We start from the raw sequence: 25231 nt of genomic DNA, 5'->3' as shown, positions 1-25231 counted from the left end.
AGAGCACAGCGTCAGACCTGGGCGGCTCCAGAGCTGCTGCCCCTGCTTCCCCCAAAACCCACTCCCAGGGAGCATGCAGAAGGTCTGGGCAGCACTGGGAGCCAGCCCAGCATGAAGGCTGGGGGCCCCCTCCATGTCCCCAACTCAGTGGCTCATCAGCAACTTGTGTGTGCTAAGGAAGGCAGGTGACAGGGAGTGCTGCAAGCAGGGTGTGGCACAGCAAATGGCCCTGGGGACAAAGGCATCAGGGAACTAATAAATATGTTTAAAAAACTGGAAGCCCTCAGCTCCCAAACAACCCTTCAGAAGCAGGGCAGCCCCCAGGATCCTCATTAGACAACAGCAGAAATAAACAGGCCCCTTTCACTGGCTTTGGAATTAGGCAGTGTGGGGGACAAGCCTCCGAGCCATGGGGACAGTGCCATCACACCCAGGGCCTGTCACCCTGCCAGCATAGAGGCACTGCAGACCACTTGATTTTGGGGCACAAGGAGCCTCTTCCCTGGGGGCTGCACAGCGGTGAGGGGGGCAGCCAAGCCCTCCTGGCTGGTGGGGACCTCCTGCTGCATCCCCTCCCCATGGGCAGCTCTGCTGATTGCTGCTGGGATTACACTATCCCAAGGCAGCCAAACGTTTCTCAAAATTGTACTGAATTTGCAAAAAGTGGGACGAGGAGCTTCAAAAATGCCCACTGCTGCAACATGGAATGTGAGGAAACTTGTTTTTCATTTCATGACAAATCCAACTGCCTTTATGTTATTCTAAAACAAATCCAAAGGCCAGAGATGACCTGAACTATCACATTTTGCCCAACTTGATGTAATCCTAATAAATAGAAGGCAAATACCAGCACGCTGCCATGAAGCCTGTGAAGGTCCTAAGGCATTTGGGAATGCTGAGACAGCAGTGTTTGGAACTCACCATTCCCCAAAAGACCATTTCCTGGGGCAAATGGCCTGGACAACATGGTTTGTGTTCTAATTTGGAATAATTCTCCCCACTTGTGAGCACAACTGCCACCAGAGGCACGGTTCAGCACCAAGCCAGCCTGGGGCAGGATGCAGTCTCTGGGGATGCTGGGAGCTGGACGCACCCTCAGAGCTCACCTCCTGCTCCTTCGCCCGCGGTGCCTCGGGCAGTGCCCGGCTCTCCTTGCTCTCCACCTCCGGTTTGGGGGTCACGCTCTTCCCCTTTGGAATGGCGATCTCAGGGGATCTGGAAGGCTCCGGGGCAGCTTTGGGCGGTGGCTTTTCCTCTGCCGGAGCTGGGGGCTTCTTTTCTGCCACCACCGGAGGCTTCTTTTCTGCCGGCGCCGGGGGCTTCTTTTCTGCCTGTGCTGGGGGCTTTTTTTCTGCCGGTGCTGGGGGCTTCTTCTCTGCTGGGACAGGGCTCAGAGCCCTGCTCTGCTCGGCAGCCCGGAGGCTCTTGGCAGGTGAGGGCTGTGGCTCAGGGGGTGCCGCTGGCTCAGCGGGCGCGGGCGCAGGTGCCGGTGTGGGTGCTCTCTGCTGCTGGCCGGCGGCGGGCGGCTGGTGCCGCGGGGAGCCGGTGGACGGTGGCTTTGGGGTGGGCAGTGGCATCGGGGCAGGGTCGCCGAGGCTGCCTTCGAGCAGCCGTTGGGTTTGGCAGTTCAAGCACAGCCATTCGTTCTTCTGCAAAAGAGAGGAAGGAAAAACACTGCTCAGACTCTGGGAGCTTCCCCCCAGACGGGGATCTCAGCGAGGAGCTCTGCTGATGGGACACAGGGTGCAAAGGACTCGGCCCACCCAAACCAAATAACCAGCTGTGGGGGGGAGCACAGTGGTGTAGCCATACCCTACAGACCATCCACATCCTGCTTAAACCCACCCCTATCCCTGTCCAGAACCCAGTGATGTCCAGTTGGAGGGACCATGGGTACAGCACAGGGATTGCACACTCTGCCCCACAACCCCTCAGCACCACCAGCTCTTTCATTCTCCAGCCTTGCGGTATTTTCGGTTTTAAGCAAAATTAAACAATTAAAGGCAGATTACTACTGTAGCTTAACACTTCTCAGCTCCATACAGCTCCTCTCTTGCTCCAATTTGTTTTCTTTGATACAATAAAGGTTTAATAGCATAATCATAACGCTTAGGGATCTTTTTTTCTAGGTTAACAAAAATACTGGGTACACAAGTACGCCAAAATTTCCCGAAGATACTACCCAAAGTACACGCTGTGCAGGAAAAGAACAAGCCAATCTCATCTAGTGAAATTCTCAGCAAGAGCTGTCATTTTATGGCCTGGAAAAAGCAGAGGCAAGCGGGGCTGTGAGTGGCAGAGAGCCTGCAGGGCTACGGCAGGGGCTCTGCATTAAGAGATCAGAAGCACTTTCCCCCCCCGGGTCGCACAAGGACTATTTTTACCCACCCGGGAATGTCCAGGAATAGGGGCCTGACATTTCCTTCCCTTTAGATGTTTCAGCATCTTAAGTCTTTCTGGTTTTGCTGCTAACAGCACAAATATGCTCCAGGACCTTTTCCCAGACTTCTCCTTTGCTGATCCATGGCTCCCAAAGCTTGGGGTGGCCAACCTCAGAGGGACAGGCCCCGGGGAGCTGTCACACTGTCAGAGAGGTGGTCTTGGTCTTCAGCTGGACCAGCCTGGGGCCAGGGCTGTGAGCCAGCTGTATTCCCTGGGGCCACAGAGGCCACGGTCTGCCTGTAGAAAATGAGATTCACCAAAACGACATCGAGGAAACAACCTCAGGTTGTGCCAGAGGAGGTTTAGATTTGATATTAGGAAAAATTTCTTTGCTGAAAAGGTTGTCAAGCACTGGAACAGGCTGCCCAAGGAAGTGGTGGAGTCACCTTCCCTGAAAGATTTAAGACATGTAGATGTGGTGCTTAGGGACAGAGCTGAATGGGCTTGGCAGTGCTGGGGTAATGGTTGGACTCCAAGATCTTAGGGGTCTTTTCCAACCTAAACAAGTCCATGGCTCTATTCTATGACATTAACTCCCATACCTACAGGACAGCAGCACTGTGATAGCCTTGCCCAGGTTATGATGACATGCTGGGGGTGGCCAGGAAGAGCAGGTTTCCCCATGGACACTTCACTCCTGCAGCAATCCCACTCAGGAGCAGCCACCAGCCCACGCCCTCTGGAGAACAGAGGAGTGGGAGGGCTGCTCCTGTGGGGATGGGGCAGACGTAAAATATCCTCCCATCCCCAGCTCCCCCCTGCAGCCCCTGCTCTTCACACAAACATCTTAAGAATACATTAGGGCTTCGGAGGGCCATTAAAAAAATCCCTTTCAGCACGGTAATATTTAATTACTGCTTAATCAAAGAGAAAGTCTAATTAAGGGGCAAGTGCAGCCTATTGTATCTTAATGATTGCATTTGTCTTCTTTTATTTCAGAACTCGTTCTTGTCCCCGTGCCTCTGAATCAGATCTGCTCGCCCTGCTCCGCTGTGTAATTATTCCAGACTGCAGAAGGAAATGTGATTGTGTGACACAAATTGAAACCCTGCCTCATGGAAATACACGACCTTTCATTTTTCTTTCAGGGATCCCATTTTATTTCACCAGAGCTCCCTCCCCAATGCAGGCAGTGAGGAGAGGGATGTGATGCAGAGGGGACGGGCTGGATGTGCCAGGGCAGAGCTCAGCTCAGCTCCTGCCCATCCCTCTCTGCCATGCCATCGTACCAGCTCCCAGCATGGTCCTGCAGGAGCTGGAGGAGATCAGCTTGCCTTGAACTACCCAGCCTGCCTCATCCAGGGCACTGCCCATGCTCCTGATGTCCCAGCCTGCCAGACCATGCTGGCTGGCAAACCTCTGGATGTGGGATGGGCATGGCTGCTTTTGCCCTTCCAGGGCAAAATTCAAGCTCAGGAAGACCATGGAAGATCATCAGTGGCCACCAAGTACCAACTGTGGATGCTGAGTGCCAATCAGGTCTTATCTGATGAGGTGGCTCTTGTGTCCATGGAGAGGCAGAAGTCACTGCTGGTGTAATCTCATCAGCAGGAGGCTTAGGCAAAGCCTCCAAAACTAGGAAAGCACAGTATTGATCCCTTTCATGGGGAGGCTCCATCCCTGGAAGTGTTCATGGTTAGGCTGGATGGGGCTTTGAGCAACCTGTTCTAGGGGAAGGCGTCCCTGCCCATGACATGCCCATTTTGCCCCTTGGTTGGAACGAGATGATCATGAAGGTCCCTTCCAACCCAAACCATCCTATGATTCTGTGATCTAATGGCTTTGCAGGTTGCTCTGAGCCTTCTCCCTCAGGTTCCTCCCAGCTGTGGCTCCGCAGCCATTCCTCTTGGCAGCTGCCCCAGTTTGAGCAGCTCACCCTGCCATCCTGCTCTCACAGATGTGACAGCTTCACTCTTCATGGGACGCACTGGGAAGCGGATAAGGGAACTATCTCTGTTAAAAATAGCCCTGCCAAAAAGATTGTGGAGCTTCACTCTGAAATGCTCCTCATCTTTCAAAGCAAGCAGGAAGGCACAGGTACAGCGTGGAGACTGAACCAGGGAAAGGGCAGGTGGAGGGGGTCCTTGGCCTTTGCCAGCCATGAGAGGTGCTGGCCAAGCCTGGAAACATCCAAAACAAGAGGCTGGCGTATACGGAGTTTGCCTTTTCCCTTCCTGGTTTTTCTTTCAGCACCTCTGGGGTCTTCCTGGGAGACCTTGCTGACAGTCCAGCACGCTGCGCTTCAGTCTGAACCCCTGTGGAAAATCGCTGCACAGTTACAGCCTTGGATGGCAGAAAACCAGTGAATTTTGCCAAGCTGTGGGAGAGCCCTGTCCCTGTCACAGCCAGTGCCGAGTGGAGCCGTGTGTGAGCACAGACCGTGCTGCAGCAGCCAGCGCGGCGTTTGCCATCACGTCCTGCGCTGGCTGCAGTGAACGCTCCAGCAGCAGCAGCTGTGAGCTGCCCGGCTCCACACGCACACCAGGGAGCGAGAAATCCTGCCTGTGGCAGCTGCGGGAAGGTGCAGGCAAACAAAGCTGTCCGTGCCTGAGGGAATGCCTCTGGCAAACCATTTAGAGCTCTTCGTTCCATCCTTAAGAGACCTCTGCAGCCCCATCAACCCCAGCACTGACACCTGTCTTGCATCTGGGTGGTAAAACTTAGAGGCTCCATAAGGATGCTGAAGCTGAGGCACCTCCCAGCCCCATGCCAGCCCCCTACGCTCTGCTGGTGACAAATGATCCATCCCTCTCCCGTGGTCCTGCAGCATTATCAGCTCGGTATTCGTTTATCCCACAGCACCTCTGCTCCCTCTCAGGAGGATGGGCTCTGAAGCAGCTCCCTCCTCCTTATAACTTGGCCTCGGGCATTTCCCAGTGAACACGGCCAAGGGGATTAAGCTGCCCCTGAGAAACATGCAAACATTGGAGGACCGTCTGGTTTGCTAACAGCTTGTAAATCCCCATGGAGATTAACCAGATCCCACGAAGATAATAATAATTAGGCTGTATTTAGTGCTTTGCATGTCCAAACCCTTGGATATCCAGGAAGTCAGGGTGCCCCTCGAAGAGGTGGAAAGCGGTTAAGGAGCTTATGGCAAAAGCACAGTGGTGCCTGTCTGAGTCTCCACATTTAAAGATGCTGGAAACCTTGGCCCTGATCAGGATTGGGATGGGGGCTTGCCTGGCACTGAGGTTTGCTGCCTCAGGACCACCATGGGGGTGGGCATGGGGGGTTAACTACATGGAGTGCAGGCGATGGAAGTGCTGCATGGATGCAGCTGAGGAAGGCTGTGGCACACAGGGAAGATGGGCAACACTGCCGGGATGCAGGGTGGGCTCCGGGCAGAGGAGAGCATCAATAATTAGAGGGATGAAACCAAAGCACACCTGAGATGCCATCTGAAGTGAAGAGGCGCTGGCATGGCAGGGCACACTGGAAAACAGCCAGCTGGAAGCAGGGGGGTGACGGTGCCGGGGGCTGCCCAGCCCAGCTGGTTATCAGCTTACAGGCCTCAGGCTCCTTGCCTTCCTCACCTCAAAACCACTGGGATTTGCAGAGGAGTTATGGAAAAAGTGGGTTTCTGGAGAGAAAAGCAGTGGTGGTGTGGTCACAAGAGACAGGACAGAGCCCCAGGTGCAAGGCATGAGGGACTGAGGACATGTGGCTTCCTTCAAGGCACCATATTCAAGCGGTAACGACCATCCCAGTTTCTAACTGTGCACCGTGAAAGTGATATTGGGGGATGCTGAATAAGTCTGCAGTTCCTGCAGGCTGCTCAAGGGGCAGCAATTGCCGTGCCAGTTGCTGCCCAGGCTCCCTCCCAGGGGGTGAGGGAGGGTGGGCAATACGTGGGATTGGTGTGCATTGAGGGGCTGCAAAGATGGGGGTGTGCCCAGCCGCCCTGGAGCTCTGGAACTGGCTGGCAGGTGGCCCCAGCCGCGCTCGCCAACCTCTGCTGGGTCTTACCCTGCAATTGTTTTAATTTACTAATGGGCTACAACAAAACTGTAATTAACTAAAATAGAAGTCTTCCCGCATAATTCTGGTCAACGTTACCACTTGGCAAGTTAATTAAACGCTGAATGCCCCAGCGCTGCTGGGTTTTTTTAACAATGGAGCCAGAGAGCTTCAGCATCACAGTTACACATGAATCCTCTCTTCAGTGACTTGGAGGTCTGAGAGATTCGGTGGGAGCCAGTGATGCCAGAGGCTTCCCAGCTTCCCCACTTAGCTCCTGGCTACCAGTCCCACCATCCCCATCACCCCCTACACTCTCACTGCAACCTCTCCAGTGCCTGGGAGATGCTCAGCCATGATCTTCATCCTGGCGCAAATAGCTCCCGACAATATCACCCCTAGGACTCTGCCCAGCTATTTTTGCTCTACAGTATTATTTTACACAATCAAAACAGTATCTATTAAAATACTGGGACAAAAATCTGTACAAAATAAGATAAGCGGCATGAGGTATAAGTATCTCGCAAGCCAGATCTCATCTCCCAGCATTAAATGCAGTGAATCTCACCAGAATATTTCATTTATTTGCTGACAAGTACTGTGCAGGGCTCATCACTGTGACAGATGGGTGCCTGGAAAATATGGAAAACACTTCTGGTATCTGAATCAAGATCCAAATTAACAAGAACCTCATAAAATCACTTCCCAAGCACTCCTCTTGGCCCTGCTTGCAGGAAAGCTCCCATTTAGGAGGGCTCTTGACATCCAGACACTTTCCACACACCCTCTCACAGCAGAAATGGGGGCATCTCACTGTGTGATCCCATTTCCCAAGCACTCTGCATCCTTGTTCTAAGAACACTGCAGCTCTGTCCGTGCTGTGGACAGTTTTTAGCACAGTGTTAGAGGAAAGGGACTGAGTCATGCTTGATCACTGGCTGCCAGGGCTGTTTCAGACCCACCTCAGGCAGTGCCGGGGGTCTGGCTGGCAGGTTCCCCACCTTCTAAGTGCTCCTGTGCCATTCCTTCCTCTCGGCCAAGATGCTCTCTCTGCCAGCAGCCTCTCTGGGCAAACCCCGGTGCTCATTCATTTCAGATGCTGCTGCCTGAGCACTGGCTGATGCTTGCTCCTCCTTGGATTCAGCCCATTGTCCCAGCTCCTAAATCCCTCCAAATCCCCTCCCCACACCTCTGCCAAATGCCTTTGACCGAGCTGCCACAGTTTTGGGAGGCGAGGGGGAGTGTGCTGACCTGTGCCAAAGGCTCTTCTTGGGGACGCTCGCCTATGGAGGGGGGGATGCACATCATGGTCCAACCAGGGCACGATCACAAAGGGTGTTTTGAACGTTGTGTGCCATCAGCCGACAACCACAGGCCTGGTTTTACCTCCATCCCAGCCCTTATCTCTCCTAGGAGGCTGAGGCAGTGATGGGATTTGAAACGAGGGCAAGGAAACAAAACCGTGCAGTGACGGCAGAACACCAGAGATCAGGAGGAGAGGTGGAGCACACGCAGGAAATGCTTGTGGGATCTGCATCTGTGGTGGGAACAGACCAGAGGGGATTCAAGCACCCCAGCACCAGGAGGGCATTGAGACCAAGGGGGACTGGGGGCCACAGGCCGGCGGGGGCAGCCCTGAGAATAGCGTGGGGTTGTGTGTCCCACACCACCATGGGACAGCCCCCTCCAGGACAGGGCAGAAAGCACGGGGTATTCTGTTGTCCTGATTGTGCCTTTTTTCCTCTAAAAACACCTCAAAATCTCACTCAAGCTAGATGTAGAGCTGTCTGCATGTGTGCTTGCTAACCGCAGGCATATGTGTGCTGCTTCTGAAACTTAGCATTTGTGTGTATATATATATATATATATATATATATATGTATATAAAACCTATAAATAAAAAAGGAGCATATAAAACCTATAAATAAAAAAGGAGCACTAAACACAACTCCCAAGTGCTGGTCAGCAGAGCAAGTTGTGTTTCTGAAGCCCAGCTGGCCACATACAGGTCCAGTCTGCCAGGCCAGGAGAGTTAGGGGGGCTGGCAGGCTCTCTGGGCTCCCCACACATCTTTCCCCTTTCCCAGCTCCCTCACCCACGGAGCCGGTGCTCCTCCAGTGTAAAGCCACAAGGTCTCAGGTCCATCTGCAGGGAAAGGCAGAGAGGGAACCACACACACCTTCCACAGCCAAGTCTCCTTGGCTGCCAACTGCTCCACACTAATTGACTTCATTACCATCAACTAGGCAAGTATTAGTGCAACCTGGGCTCGCAGATCAGCCCCACTGAAAGAGACCATCATTAATTCAATCCCTTGCTAAATTTAGCAGTTGACTAAGCAACCCAGTGATGTGTTTTCCAGCAACAGCCTATTCTTATCTGTTCTCGTGGCCTCTCTCGGGCTGATGGAGCTGATGGTCCCTCCCCAGCTCTATTTTAGATGTGTGTGATGTATCGTTGGCCTTCACACCAATAATGTGATTAAAAGCAGTGCAGGGTAATGAGCTCACTGGGATGAGCTCTGCCTCGCAGGGCTTGTTTTCTGTCTCCCATCTGCTCCACTCCATCCCTCTGCCTTCTCTGTGCTGGGACCTCTCTCAGGTGGAAAAAAGACACAGAAGAAGCTGCACACGATGGCTGAGCGCTGGGGCTGCTGTCAGTGTGCAGGGAGGGAAGGGAAGGACATGAGCAGGGGCATCTTCCAGCCCCGGCTCCATAGTAGGCACAGGGGAGATGGTTTGTATCACACCAATGCGCCCTCCCCAGATCTATCTGGAGGGGACCCGGAGCAGGAGCAGAGTGTCTCCCCCACATCCATCCCCTTTACTGGTGCCATGGAGAGGGGAAGGCAGAGTAGAGATGGGGAGCCAGAAAACAGCCAGGTGCTGAAGTGGCCATCGCAGTCCTGTTCCGTGCCTCTCTTGGGGATTATGTCCCTTCCCTGCCCCTGCCTGTGGCAGGGATGCACCAAGGTCAGTGAAGTGGCTCCCGTGGGGCTCACAGCCTCCCACCCTGTGGTTCAATACTCTGCATAACCAGCGGAGGATTATTCCAGCTGAAAGTCTCTGACTGATGAGTAATAGCAACGCTCCCCTCCACTCGCCTTCGAGGAACAGCTGTGCTCTTGCCAAGTCCAGCTTATTCCACTGCAGCAGCCGATGGCCGGGCCGGTGAAGGGGAAAGTGGCGTGAGCCTCTGCGGCCAGAGCAGAGGCACCACCATGGCCAGCCTGGACCACCTGCAGCTTCTTGCCCAGCTGCAAACCCCAGTAGCTGTAACTTTGGGTCAGGGCATTGCCATCCCAGGCAGCCTGTCCTGTGGCAAAGTGGAGGTGGAATCATAGAATTATGGAGTTATTTAGGTTGGAAAACAGCTCTAAGATAATCGAGTCCCCAACACTGCAAAGTCCACTATTAAACCATGTCCCTAAGTGCCACATGTATGTCTTTTAAATACCTCCAGGCATGGTGACTCCACCTGGGAAGCCTGTTCCACTGCTTGACAACTCTGTCAGTGAAGAAATTTTTCTTAATATCCAATGTAAACCTCCACTGGCACAACTTGAGGCTGTTTCCACTATCTTATCACTTGTTACGTGGGAAAAGAGACCAAACTCCACCCGGCTACAACCTTCTTTCAGGTAGTTGTAGAGAGAGAGAGGTTTCCCCCTAAGCCTCCTTTTCTCCAGGCTGAGCCTTGCCAGCTCCCTCAGCCGCTCCTCACAGGACTTGTGCTCCAGACCCCTCTCCAGGTTCCTTGTCTGAATCTGCAGCAAACAGATGAGCTTTTTGGGGTGCTGACCAGTGGACAGGTACCCTGCTCTGTTGTCTCCTGAGCTGTCCCAGGGGTCCCAGAAAGGGTCCTTCCCAAATTTGGCTTGACAGAGGCTAGAGGAAAAAGCCACCAACTCTTCCATGTTATCAGGAATTACGGTGTTAGTCAAGTTGATGTTACTTTTTGATATCGATATTTCACTGTTGGACCCCAATAATTTTATTCCACAGAGCTGGGAAAGAAGCTCACCTTGACTGACTCAAATGCCAAGGGGCCAGTTGGACAACCAGTTTAGATTGTCTGGCTGGGACCCTAGAATAAACCCCCTCATCCCCAGCTCTGGCATTCAGCTCTCAGCAGCTCCCACCTTGGGAGCATCTCATCACCTGCATCCCTGTGCGGCCGTAGCCATGAGCCAGGCTCCCCCCTCTTGTCCCTGTCCACCTTCCACTACCTCCAAAATTAGGGCAGCTGCTGTGACAGGAAGAACCTTCTGTATTTTTGAAGCTTTAAAAGAAAAATAATCCTTTTTGAATGGCAAGAATGTTTCTAAGTCAAAGGATTTAAACTATTTTGCAATCAAGGAAGCGTATTTCCAAACGAGCCGATGGCGAGAGCCTGGGTGCTGTGTGGGCTGTGTGAAGGGGCTGCTAAAAAAGGGTACACAGCTGTCCAAAATTTGGAAACCAGTGTTTTTGCAGAATATATATAGACATCCCTCCCCACTCAACATATTTCCTTCCAGTTCATTACATTAAAAAAAAAAAACATTTTCAAAAATCAGTAGGATATTGAAGAGAGCACTTTGATGCTTTTGGCTTGTCTAAAAGCCACGGGACCAATGCCCAGGGCTGCGGGTGAGCATCCATTGCCCTGGGAATGGTCTGCTGAGCAGCAGTGTTGCTGCCACGCTCCTGTACTAATGCACACATCCAGCAATAAACCAGCTGCCATCGGGAACGGGAAGCAGAGATGCCAGCTCCCAGCAGGGCTATGGTGGTGGAGATGAATGAGAGCGGGTTTGCCTCAGGATGGTGAGGAGGTGAGATGTGGAGGCCAACCCCCAACCTCCTCATCCTGTGTGTTACTATCGGCCACCCCCACCTGTACCTGGCCACCCCTCAGCACTTTCATCCAGATTTCACAGATTTCAGATTTTACCCTTGATTTCACCCAGTTGCCACCACTGGGCAGCAGCTTTGACACTCATTTATCTCTTTTGCTACTTCCAGTCTGGATGTGCTCCTGTTTTTCCTGGCCATCACCACACACCTTCTGCTACCTTGACCACTAACCAATGTCCCCTCCTGCAGTGAGCATCTTCCCAAAGAAGTGGGTGAAATCACATATCCAGGCTGGGCACCTGAAGGTGTCATGGTGGGAGGAGATATGTGAGCACGCACTGAGTATTTAAGAAAAAGGAAAATCACAAAGAGTAAGAAAAATAGGAGGAACAAGAGAGCAAGTCTGATGCTGAAAGCACTTTCCATTTTCCTTTTCACTGAGCCTCACTATTCCTCTCTGTTTCATCTCAGAGAAAGAGCTAAATTAACTATCAGCTCAGTTCCGAGAGACTGGATCCAAATGGATGAAGAATTAAGAAGATTTTCTGTTCACAATAAAATCCAGCCAACGGTATTAAAGCGGCAGAGGGTTTGGTCTGGTTTTCACAGATTAGCTATGGCTGTCCCAAGGATGCCAGGCTCCAATTTTCCCATTTTGCTCCAACGTGATGTTTATAGAGCTGTCTGGATCGTTTACAGTCATTACAGACCAGGCTGTGTTGACCATCATCTAACCATGTAGCACAGAGGAACGTGGCTCCTTCCTCTTGTCCAGGCTCCCTGTCCCTCCTCACCCACACACAGACCAGTTCCTCCAAGTGCACCCTCCCCGAGGACCCTGCCAGATTCCCGCTCCTGCACTGCCAGCACCCACTGAGAAGCTGCATCTTCTCAGTCACCTCCATCACTACCATCCACCACAGCTCCGCATCCAGCACCCAAACCCACCAGCACAGAGCCAGGAGTCCATTCTCCCTGACTGATAAAGAAGTAATATATTGTTCATTTTTGTCTGAATCGATCCGGCCATGCATTGTAATTTACTTGGTGATCCAGTACTCCCTAACGAGATTTATCAGCCTGCCAGCCAGCCTTATCTTGAACAGCCCCCATTACCGGGATGTGTTTCTCAGCCAAGGTTAGCAGCAGCAGGAGCACCTCTGAACGCCAGCTGCATGATAATAACCCCACAATAACGCCCAGGAGAGGTACAGAGGGCCCAGCAGAGCCTGCACCTGGTCACCACGGACCCCAGTTCCCACTGGAGCAGGGCTGGTGTAGGTACAAGGTGCTCCTCGTGGCCACTCTGCTATTTCACGCACACGTTTGACGCAGTAACTGTGTCTCCTCAGGAACCATTTGAACCTGCATGCGGAAGATTTCAAGTTTGCAGCAAAATAATGCCTGCTAAGGGAAACCTGGCCAACTCTGCAGAAAACAAATCCACTATTCTATGTGTTTTTCCAACAGAACGGAAGAAAATCCAAGAAAAGCTAAGTTTATCAGAGGAGTCTTATTTAACCAAAACCTTCTTTTTTCATAGGCACTAGTGTTGACTAAAATACCCAGCCATCCAACTAGTAATTTGCTGCATCTGATAAAAGCAGATTCAAGCTGTCTGATTGCTCTCTTTTAAATTGCAGAGAGCCCCAAGTGTCTATCAGCCTCTCATTTCCAAACCAGAAGAAAATGTGCATCTCTGGGAGCTTCAGCTTCCTCCCCACTATGAGCTGCTCAGTCCCTCATTCCCTCACCCCAAACCAGTCCAGCAGCAGCAAAGGGGATTTGAACCTACTTCACAATCATGATGGACCATTTTCAAAGTATGCTGGGGAGACATCAGTGGTACAGTTTGGAAGCTGAGGATGTCACAGACAGACATCCTGCGATACCTGTGCAGTCACATAATGCTTTCCAAACTTTAAAAATACTTATATTTTCTCAAGAGACAACCCTATGTTGGCAGAGACTGAAAACCCCACGTGGAGATGGCTGAGGGTACCAGGGCTATACTGCTGAGATGCACGAAATCCCCCCTTCCCATAGTCCTTTCATGGCAAGGAGATGCACCATTGAGAGCAGACATCTGCATCCATGATTTTTGCCCTGAAATACATGCATTCCTGGGGAACTGGACGCTTTGGTTTCTGTGGGCAATGCTGTTTGACCGCATTAAATGACTGCTGCTTCAAAAAAGCCCACACACCCTGCTCCAGGCTTCAAGATTGTGAATCCTGATTCTAGCAGCAGAAATATTTTAATTAAATGAACTACCTTTATGGAATAAATCAAGTGATAAGCTTGAAAAATTAACTCTCGTAATCTTTCATGCTGCTGTGCGGGTCAATAAACTATTACAGTAAAAGGCTGGGAAACGTTCTAGAAACATGAGTTGTTACACCGGAGACAGATGAGCCATTTTACTCCCCAAATTACACACAGCACAGCATCTTTCCAAGCTCGTGCCTTGCACAGCCCCTCCTATCCCCTCGCCTGCTGCCCATGGCAGAGCGGGAGTGGCTCAGTCAGCATCTCCCTCCTGCCTGGGTCCAGTTCCCAGCCATCCTCATTGGGAAAGCATCCCCCATCCTCACTGTCTGCACTCATTTTGAGCGATTCCGGACTCCTTACGGCCCAGATTTTTGGCATTTTGATGGAGTCAGGCATCATGAACTGCCTACAGAGGGATAATGTGTCTTGGTGGGGCCAATAGAATTTTCATCATCTTCCAGAATTATTTTAAAACTTCAGATTCTTTTCAAAACCACCTTGTTTTAACTTAAACTTCTGTTACAAATAGCTGATAGCCCCCTAGCTGCCAAGCAGTGATTTGATGGTGATCCTGACCTGGGATGGATGTTCCCACCAACAGTGGCGGGTCTCTCCAGAGCCGGGAGGTAGGAACTAGGGTGGAAGAGCTGAGATTTTCCATCTCAAGAGTAAATGCAGCAAGAATGAAGCTAAGAAGCCAAAATGAAGTGAAATGGTGAAGTCCACATAAAACGGTTGCTTTAAAAAGAATTTAGAACATCACATGAATCACATGTTTACTCAGTTTAAAATAATCTGTGAAGGCATTTCCTTCCCCGGCTGCCCTTTCTACAGACAGATGCCTGTGGGACCTCCTAGCTCCTGAAGCCACAGGAGGAACCACCTCATATAAACCCTCTAAGTAATTTAAGAAGCTCCACTTTAAGAGCTGTTCAAGACCACTGCAGAAACCTGCTCCTCTAAAGGCTGGCAACACTCCCCTGACTTCCAGCCTGAAGAAAAACCCAGATTTGTTAAAAATACTGCTGCCTAGCTCTAGTTTGCTCCTCTTCTCCTCATGTCCTATTTGCTCCCAGCAAGCAGATGACTGTTGGTCATACTTAACAGCTTGGAGTAAATCAGGAAATTATGTAAAGATGGGAATTTGACAGCTCCTTCGCAGACCCGAGCGCGGGTGTTCATTCCTGGCAGCCAGTGGGATCTGATGCCACAGTTCCCTCACCTGAGCCAGCACTTGGCCATGTGGATCCCAAGGGTCCAGCTCCAGCGCCTGGACGCTGCCCTGGCTCAGACAGAGCCCACACCTGCAGAGCCAATTGGCAAACCCACAGCGCAGGTCTTGTCCTCACACCCACATCCATGCTTTCTGGGGTTATTCCCAACCCAAATATCTCATTTCTTTGCCAAACTAGGGTGGGTTTTTTGAGAATATTTGTTCTCTGAGTCAATCAAACCCTTCTGAAATCAACGCTTACTGCTTCAACAGGCTTGGGAACCAGGTGCTCTTTAAACTCCAAACAGTTAAAAATATTCTAACAGAAAAAAGCCCTAAAAAAGCCCCTCATGCCAGAGCTCACAGGCTGCTACTTATCTCCCAGTCACAGCACAAACAATGGCCAAAGACTTCTAGCTGTGGCATGGGAAAACACAAAGCATTCAGAGATCCCACCTGAAGATCCCAAAGCAGATCTCTAAATTAAAAAAGCCCTCTTATCACTCCCAAAGGTGTCTGCATTTCCCCCAAATCCTCCCTCTGGGTTGCAACGTTTTGTTGTACTCTCTCTTCCAGTATCCCATTGCAATGAAGTCTCTGCGCTAACTGTGCAAAACATCTTCTCCCCACATCCCAGCCTCACCTTTCTTCTTGGTTTTGTGTTGTGAGAAGTGCCAAAAGCCAAGGCAGGACCATGCTCTGCCACAGGGCAGGGCATGGAGTGACTCCCATCCCATCTAGCCCTGGGTATCCACTTTGTGGGGTGCAAAGGGGCTCCCAGAAAAATTGCCTTCGAGACTTTTCATCATTGCAGGGAAAAGGGTGGTAGAGGTGGTCCTGTGTGCGTTTCCTTACAGTGACTCCTCCACAAGGAGAGTACAGGAGAGAGCGTCAAGGGATCAGAGAGGCATGAAGACTTAGGCTGTTCTCCACAGACTTAAGGTCTCCTAACGTAGGGTTTATTTCACTTAACAGTCTAAAATTTGGGAAGCCAGTCTCAGCAAGTCATCATCTGCCCCAGGTGGGGGATGAGCATCTCCAGGATGAGAAGCCAAGTCCCTTGCACAGCATCACCCTGGTGGGTACCACTCTCTTCATCAGCGTGGAGAGATAAACCTGAAAGTGTGTGGGGGGGGACACAAACCCTCCCCTCCTGTTCCCTGAGGCCACAACATGCCCAGTGGAGGGTCACTGTGTGCTGAGCAGCCTGGGCAGGGCAGCACGGGGCTCCCTGAGCACAGCACAGCTCACCCACCGCACGCTGCCTTATTTTAGCAGGCAGAGCAGATGGCAGTGGGAAGATGAGGAGGCAAAGCAGCAGTGAAGAAAAGGCTTTGGAAATAAAGCCCCATGCTCTACTGAGGAGGTCTGGAGGGTTTTGGTGGTTGTAGCCAGGATGAGCTTTGAGGCAGCTCAAGGGTTTGCTTGTGGGGGACCTACAGCCACGGAGAGCAGAGACAGGGAAAAGCCTGCCCTGCTTCCCAAATACTGCTTGGCACGGACAGGGACAGCTGGCGTTGGCTCAGCATGGCCTCGGTGAGGCAGAAACAGGACTGAAATAATCCTCAGCAAAGGAGGCAGAGCCCTCGCAGAAGCTTCCAGCCCTGGCGAGAGGGAGCCTGGGCTCCACTGCCTCCTGCTCGAGGGGCTGGGGGGAGCTGGGACTGTTCCCTTCCCTGGTGTCACCATGGATTTCTGCATGGCTGAGCCTGAACATCTCTCAGGGCTGGATCTTCCCTGCCTGAAACACAGGGGATGCTCTGCAGAGCACCCTGGTTTTTCCTCCTCTCTAAGCCTCTGCACAAGTGGGGATGAGGACAGAAGCATGCAGGGACCGGTCTAGCACTGAGCTGGGACTGCAGGGCATGTTGGGAAGATGGTTTAGCACTGTGCCACCTCCCAGCACAGCCTCCTTGCACCCCAGAGGCTGTACCCCACCAGTGCAGCTACTGGGATGCTCGGAGACTCCATTCTCACGGGACAAGAGCCATGACATTCCAACATTCCTTCTTTCCCCTTCACCTGGTTCCATGTTCACTGTGACCAGCAGGATAAAGGATCACAGTAACCACAGCTGCATCCCCCCAGATCCGTGTGCCTCCACCTTGCCCTCCAACACACAAAACATAATGCCAGCAGCTGCTCCTTTAAAATTGCTTCTCTTCCAAACGCCCCAGAAAGTTGTTTAAGTTGCAAAGTATTACCTGGGGCTTTCACATCAGGTTCTTAATTAGCTGAAACGATTTGCTTTGTCGGGGAATCGTTTCCAGGAGCTCCTGAACAGCTTTAAATATCAGCTCTAGGAACAGCCTCAGAAGAGAAAAGCATTTCAGCTGGGCAGTGAATCCAGCACTGGGCTATACCTCTGCCCCCCACCAGCAAATTTCATTTCTGCCACACAAACAAATTAAGCAATTTTTAAGAAGAACTTTGCTATTCCCTTCTGTCAGTACAGGAGGCTGAGCTTCCCAAGCTGATACTCCCAGGCTGGGGGGACATTTAACTCCTGGGCCCCTGGCATCGCCCTCGCCTGGGACTCCAGCTCCCCACTGCTCATAGGGGAAAGAAAGGCACCCGTGTTTGGCTGTGACTGCACCAGGACTATGAAACAACCCCCACTCAGTTTGCAAACAAGCATTTAACAATCCAAAACCAGGATTTTTTTTTCCCCAGAGAGAAGGTGCCAGCATTCCTGTTAATGGGCTGCTTACTTGTAACAGCTCAATTTGCGTTCTTTCTAAGAGATCTCACTTCTCTAGGTGCCATTTCTAACAGTATATTTAGAAACTCTTGGCAAAGTACAAAGTAATAAATAATTTTGGATGTCCTTTTCCCAGAGGGCAGGCACATGAGCTCCCACTCAGTCTCCTGAGGGTACAGCAAAGCCGTGGCTACTCCTCCCCTTTAAACTTTGTGTCCCATTTCTTATCCAGCTTCTTATGCCCAGCCAGGATTGCCTTTAAAATTTGGGGGATTTTAAATTAAAATTAATTGGGTGGCAGAGCAACCACGCTGATGCCATTGGCCCCGAGTAGACATGCAGGGGGCACAGGACAGGGAAAGGTACTGGCCTTCCCTCTGTGCCTGTGCTGGGAGGTCATAGAATCACAGACTGGTTTGGGTTGGAAGGGACCCTCAAGATCATCTTATTCCAAACCCTTGTGGAAGGGACACTTTCACAAGCCCCAATCAGCCTGGCCCTGAACACTTCCAGGGACGGGGCAGCCACAGCTCCTCTGGGCAACCTGTGCCAGGGCCTCACCACCCTCACAGCAGACAGAAACACAGTCTGTATTTGTCCTTAGGAAGCAGGCAAGCCTCAGGAGGCACCTCCCCAGACTGGCACCTGGCACCCTCCTCAGCTCTGTCAGCTTCTCAAGGGACATTTCCTAAAAATTCCCCATTTTCCCAGGGATCTATTGAACATTTGCTGGAGCATTTCATGCCCTGAGGGCTTCTAAATATTGCATGTGCCTTCTAAATATTGCAGGGTGAACACACGAGGGAAGGAAAAGCGGAAGCCCAAGCTCTGGACAAGCCTCTCCACTCGCTCATTGGAGCAGGAACAGGATAAAAATCGAAGATGGAAAAGAGTGCAATCATTGCAGGATCAAGCACGAGCACCTCTGTAATGCCCTGGCTTACAATTACAATCACTTATGTTAATAATGGCACCTCCTGGCTAATCCCTCCTACACTCCAGATTGTTGGAAAGGAGCTGGTTTACAGCCTTGAGTGAAAAATGAGACCATGGAAGCATCAGGGTTTATAAGGAATCTTATTATATTATAAATATAATCTCAGCACTAAGGAATCTGAAGCATGGCTTTCTCTGCCCAGTGGAGCACCTGCTGTTAGGCATAAAAAAATAGGGACATGTAGGAAAATGAACCTGTTTTGGTTTAAATGGCAGGGATGATGATCTGCCCTGAACTGAGGTTCAGTGAGGGCTGGAAAACAAATGGGGAGTGGAAAATAGAGGGATATGTCATTCTCTTTTCTGCTCTGTGGAGAAAGCACAGGTGTAGGAAGCCAGGGTCCACAAGGTCAAGGGACCTGTCCCCGTGTGAAGGCTTTTAAGCAGAGAAGAGGCCGATGAACCCCCTGGAGGTCAAAGTGCCTGTAAAAGTTTGGTACCCAACTCATCCATACAACAGGATGCAGGTCCCCAAGAGTCATCTCAAGGATTTCCTTTGGGAGAGCAGAAAATAATTATGAATAAATGATAAAAATAAACTAGTTTCTAGCATCTGTTTTTGCCAGAGGGCACCTGCCCTGGGGTGCCACATGGGCACCTGGCTTCTGCAAACTGTCCCTACGAAACATTTCCTTCTCAAGTTAAGCAGCAAATGTCAACCAAAAAGGTCTTTAACCACTCAGTCCCTGACCCCTGTGACAGAAAAATCATTGGAAAGGTGGCTGTGAGGTGGCCACAGGCCACACTAACAGATCCACCACTGAGACTGAAACCCAGTCTGAATAATGTAAGAATGAAACGTCGCTCAAAATATCCATTCAGAGACCTTCCTGGGCTCAGAGCCTCGGTGTGCTTCAAAGAACGAGCTTGCTTTCATTTTCTATTTCACTTTGGTGTTTATTTTTGCTTCAGGCTGGTGCCATCCACCTTCCCCAGCTCATCAGCCCAGTAACCAGGCCAGGAGGAGGAGGAAGGAGCAGCCAGCTCCTTGCTGCACCCTCCCAGTCCATTCAGCTTTCTGCCTTTTAACATGCTGTGGGGTTTTATGTTTTTAACTGAGAGGCTGAAGTGCCCTGGCTCACACTGCTTGTTTCTCGCTGCCCAGAGGATGGCTGTGTGGAGGGAATGCTGCACTGGAGCTCAGGTGAGTCCCGGGCACTGCGGCACTGCAGAACCCCGATTGCCCCGACAGCATTAATTATACAAGGCTTCCCTCTCCACTGGGGAGGAAGGTTTCATTTCACAGTAGAGCAGAGTTTATGCTGCAGAGCAGGGAGAGTAGAGGAGAGGGATTGTGGTGATGGCTCCGCTCCCCATCCTGCACCTCCTGGCAGTGCCACCACCCTGATAGGGTCAGGCTGTGTCCCTCCAGCAAAGCCCCACCAGCAGCCTAGTCTAGTGGGTGGCATTCCTGCCCATGGTATGGGGATTGGAACTAGATGAGCTTTAAGATCCCTTCCCCCATAAACCATTCTGGGATTCTATGCTGATTCAATGATTTAATGGAGGAGGAATAGGAACACCCAGCTGGCCACCTCCCAGGCAGTCACTTGTAACCACACTGATAATGCCACTTCTTTCCATAGAAAGAAATGTCATTTCTTCCCTTGCCCAGCAGTGTTTTTTCCAACACCCAATGTACTTCCTGGGAGATGGGATCTTAGTCCTCACCTCACATGGCTCACCCAGCACATGCATAGTTGGCTAAAAAGGGTATCCCAGAACACAGCAAGGGCTGAAGGCTGAACTACTCAGTACTGCTCCTTGGAGAAGGACATAGCCTTCACTAGCACACACATGGTGATGAAGGCTTTGAATTCCTTCAGCAGCATGGCACCAACATCCCTCCAGTGCATCCCACGGCTGCACTGCCCACACAGGCTTGTCCTGCTCATGGACTTTACCAGCAGAGTTTGGATGTGGGAAGGAGGGACTCAACACAAGAGCCTGGCCTGAGCTAGCAAAACCCATCCCCAACAATCACATCCCATCAGCAGCATCCCCACTGGCTTTTCCCCAGCATGCCCACACGCTTCACCACTGGCAGCCACTCTCCTCTCTCTTATTTTGTTCCATGGAACTTTACAGATCCTGAATACTGTGAGATGCAACTGCAAAACACCACTGAGCTCACTAGGAGAAACCATGGTGCTCTGCAAGGTGGATCAACACCAGAAAACTCAGTGTGAGATGCTCCCATCACAGCTGGAAAACCAAGCATCTCCACTGCAGCCTGGCCCTAAAGCTGCCTCCTCCTTCAGCCCTCTCAGAAATCCACTGTTACAAAGCCAATTAAACGCTCGATTAAGTGTCCCAACATGTTCCCAAATAAAGCACTAACATGGCATGTCACAAAAAAAAATAGAAAGAAGAAAGATACAGGTTGTATAATGGCCTGTGAGCACATCGGGATAAGCTGTGCCTGCTCCCAGGAGCTGAACAGCCAAATCCTCTCTCCTTCTCCCACTATTTCTCTCTCTGCCCACTGTAGCTTTAGACCAAGACTGATTTAGGTGGTCCCACCAGCCTTGCCGTTTGCTGCTGGTACCTGCCCAGGGACTATCAGCCCCCACAGTGCTCCTTGGAGCACGCTGGTCCAGAGGTCCCCTCCAACCCAACCTCCTGCACAGACGTTTTGTAAGAGCAGTGCCCACCAAGGCAGACATTCTCCATCTCCTCCAGCAGCTCCTGCTGTGGGTAAGGGATGGGTCTAGGATACAGGAGGCCACACACTCCACTAAGCAGCCTGGATTCAGGGGTCAGTGCTACCACGTCCTACCGGACCCCAAAGAGCCATCCCATCACTGACATGATCCACATGTGATCCAGATCCCTGTGATCCCACCACTGACTCTCCCAGGGCAGAGTTGGTGATAACCTGCTGATGCTGCACTGGGGACTGATTCTGAGCTTGTTCAGCCACTGATCATTCAATGCAAGACACAGCAGGAGCAGGAACGAATGTCCAGGCTGTCTTCACCCCACTGAGACCTCCCTTGTACCATTGCACTCCTCCTCCCCTGCCTTCCTCCAGCATCTCCTGCTCTTTGCTGCATCTGGCACACCTTTAGAAGGATGCCATGGGAACCCCTGGCTTTGCCCCCATGCCAGCTGTGTGTCTGAGTGAGGTGTCTGCTGAGGTCTGCACCAGCTCTCTGCGAGAGGAGTTCATCTGAGGAGCTACAAGGACGTCTCTGAGTTGGTCTTGCAGTGGATATTCCTGACACTGCCCAAAGCATTGGAGAGGCACAAGGCTCCTTGAGGCACGGGGCTCCAGGGCTGCCACACCAGCACAGCAGCTGACTCAAAGAGGAAAGGCAGAAAACCCTGTGCTAAAAACAGGTACACCTGAATTTTGTGAATGAACTGTTGTTTTTTTTTTTCTCTCCAGCACATACATATGAAACCTTTTCTGATATCCATGAAACACTACGGCAACTTTAGCTCATCCTGCTTCCTCTCTGTGCTCCCACTCTGCCTATTTTTGCTGCCTTCAACCTTTCATATGCACAACAGTAACTCTTCTTAAAGCTTCTCAAGGTCAAGAGAGTCCCTAATGAGGTGCGTTAGGGCAGTTATTGATCTTCTCTCAGCCTTTCCCGGAGCGGCTCCAAACTGTGAAACCTCAGTTGGGTGATGGAAAGTTACTCAGGCCCTTCCCAGGTAGGTGAATTTTAATATTCATGGCACTCGACTGGAGGGAATATCCAATCCCCTGGCAGTGACAGCCCCATACGTCTGTGTCCACGGCCCTGCCGCAAGGTCACAGTCCCTCTCCTGTCTGCTCGAGGATGGCTTGAGCGACTTTCTGAAGGATGAGTCTGCGCCATGGAAGCTTCACAGATAGAATACCATCACCCCTGAGAAGGAGATCTGCAACACCTACCAAAAATAAGCACTTGCTGGGAAAAGCAATCAAAGCTTAGCAGCGGAGAGGAGCTGCCAGGAAGATCTATCCATGTTATATGGACAGAAAGCACTTCCCTAACTTTTTCCTTGTCACTTTCTAGGAAATACCATGATCGATACCGCAGGGATGAAGTTTCACCATCAATTAAAGCAGAACCCGCAGTGAGGTGGTGGCTCCAAGAGCTCTTACAGGCTGCTGAAGGACATCTGTGATGAAGACTCAGGTATCACGTCTGCCCTGGTGCCCACCTGACATCAAGCACCATGGGCTGACCCAGAAGCAATACTGACCCCCTAACACCAAAGGGCTCCCTGTTAGAAACCCAAATCTTTGACTGCCTGAGCCATGGTGAGCACTCAGGCTTTGATCTTGACATACCCAGCAAGGCAGCTCCAGAGACACCTTGGCACTGTTGGCCCCGGCAGCTTGATAGCCCAGGAGCACAGCAATACAACAGGCAGCAGCTCCAAGTCCTAGGGCACAGCAAATGTGCTCTGGAAAACCAGCCTGGCATCAGGGAAGTATCGTTCACTTCAAATATATCTTCATTTAGAAGGCACAAATCCCTTACCTCGCTCAGCCACTGTCACCCCCCCTGAAAATATAGTTTGGTTTTATGAACCATTGAAAACAATCTGCAGAGCGGGCAGCGGCTGCAGCCAGAGCATCATCAATCAGCAGGGTTCATGCAGGGCTGACACTTGTCCCTTAATAATATAATTGCAGCTAAAGGAGGAAAGGAACCTGGAGCTCTGGGCTTTTTTTACTGATTAAAGAAAGGAACAGCGGTTCTTAAGATAATTTTGAAGTGGCCAGAAGCTGAGAGCAGGCTCAGCAAGGCAAAGCCCAGTGTGTGGAGCAGTCCTAGAACCTCCAAAGACAACCTGCAGAAGACAAGAGCCTGCAGCAGGCATGGAGCTAACACCTATTGGGGTTCTGCAGAAAAAGCAGCCGTGGGGTCTGGCACAGAAACATGGATTGCATGGGTGGACCAGCCATGGATGCTGCACATCCATCATCATCAGATGGGACCCCACTCTTAACTCAGACTGGTCCACTGGGTTACACTGACCCCCAACCCCAACTCCAGCCCTGTGTCTGCAGGAGGAGCCAGTGGAGAGCCTCATGTTGCCCAGCCCAGCAGCAGGAGCCAGCTTAATTACAGCAGGTTTAGCAGCACGGAAACTCCTGAGTCACAGCGAGCTGTTAATTACCAACCCATAACGGGATTTGAGGGCTCATGCCATCGAAGCTGCCTTCGTCTCACGCTGTAGTAGGCAGAGCTCTTGGTTTGACTTAAGTTTATGTGACTGACCCAAATATTTATACCCCTGGGGCTGGGGTATTGTTTAAAATCATTTCTACACAAAAATAAAGGAGAAACCTAGCAATTGCTGCACTCTGTGGCCTGCATATCTGCCTACCTCTTCCTCCTGCAGGAAACTCTGGGGTCTAACCCCCTGCCCACCCTTCAAGTGTGTCACCTCGTTCCTCCTCCTGTCCCTGGAGAGAGGACTGGGCCATGCCAGTGCCTATCCGAGCCCTGGGGACCCTGCCAAGCTGTCATTGCAGGACACCCAATTTCAGGGAAAACAGCCTCAAAGGAGTGACTGACAACAGCAGCTCCCTGCTTCATCAGGGACCACAGAGTGTGTCCATTGGCGTCCTGCAGCCCTCTGAGCCCGGAAGGAATAACAGGTCAGTTAACAGAACCTGGATTCCTACGGAAAAATGGTGTTTGCAAACTTTAGGAGCCTGTCTCTTGCCTGCCACGCTCCCCGTCCCCCCACACAGGTAGGGGGCTCTTTGAGAAGTGTTTCAGAGCATTGCATGGAGGAAGGACACTGGGCTCCCCAGAGCAGGGAGCTGCTGGATCCCCACCATGGACACTACCTGTGCAAGAGGCAGGTTCTTCTTGAGGTACCTATATCCTGCTTTTCCCCCTGGAAGGAGGGGGGAATGGCCCCAGACGCCAGACTGGGGCTGGGATTGCCATCTCAGGACAGTGCTGAGCTGGAGGCTCTCTCTTAACCCAGCTAATCCTCTTTGGCTGGGAGCTAATTACATTCCCAGAGAGAGCAGGGACCCTTGGGAAGGGGGCAGGGAGGCACAACACACTGGGAGTGGAACGTGGGCTCATGGCTGCCAGCCCCCACCTGCAGCAAGGGCAGGTGAGGCAGGAGCCCTACACTCCTCCCTGTTCTCTTTTTAGCTCTTCCATGAAATCTATGTGCTGACACCAAAATAATTTTGGCACAAAACCTTTCCTCAGCCCTCCTTCTCTAACCCATCTTCCGGCTGGCGGCAGCGACACCCTGTTCTGCACAAAGGCTGATCTCATGGAGCTTTTTCCATGTCACTGAAGCCCCTTTTCCTAGGCATTCCTCCCTGCAGCCGAGTGCAGGAGCTGCCAAGGCAGCTTCTGCAAGTAGGGCAGGTCAGCCCCATCCTCAGCATCAGCATCTCAAACCCGAGCAGTGCAGGGTCCCACCCTGGGGAGCAGTCCTGCTTCAGGGACCAATTTTACGCAGTGTGAGGTCTTGGAGCGTGATGAAAAGAGAGGTCCAGAGCTTTCTGGAAAGTATCTGATAGGGTGATTCACAAGCTGCAAGAAATCCATCCAAACAGGCTGGTTTGTACCTGGCTGCAGGTGCAAGGGGAGCAGCAAAACAGGAACATGTCCCATGATGGGCTCAAGCGAACGCTGCTCCTGCATTTTGTGATACCACACCCAGGACAGTCATAAAATCACAGAATAGTTTGGGTTGGAAGGGACCTTCATGACCATCTAGGTCCACCCCTCTGCCATGGGCAGGGACACCTTCTGCTAGACCAGTTTGCTCAGGGTCCATCCAACCTGGCCTTGAACACTTCCAGGGACGGGGTATCCACAGCTCCTC

At 51.5% G+C, this 25231-nt stretch overlaps 1 protein-coding gene across 2 annotated transcripts in view; it reads right to left on the bottom strand.

The window, feature by feature from the left end:
• Window positions 1-25231, bottom strand: part of BSN (bassoon presynaptic cytomatrix protein) — a 93827-nt gene that overhangs the window by 14376 nt on the left and 54220 nt on the right. For both annotated transcript variants that reach the window (XM_064667923.1, XM_064667924.1), the window contains exon 4: window positions 1107-1649. In XM_064667923.1, the coding sequence (XP_064523993.1) occupies window positions 1107-1649 (543 nt within the window). The remainder of the gene's footprint in view (window positions 1-1106; window positions 1650-25231) is intronic.

The sequence above is a fragment of the Pseudopipra pipra genome, chromosome 11 (genome assembly GCF_036250125.1).
Source record: "Pseudopipra pipra isolate bDixPip1 chromosome 11, bDixPip1.hap1, whole genome shotgun sequence".
Lineage (NCBI taxonomy): Eukaryota > Metazoa > Chordata > Aves > Passeriformes > Pipridae > Pseudopipra > Pseudopipra pipra.
The sequence above is the reverse complement of the archived record's forward strand: the minus strand, read 5'-3'. Positions and strand labels throughout refer to the sequence as shown.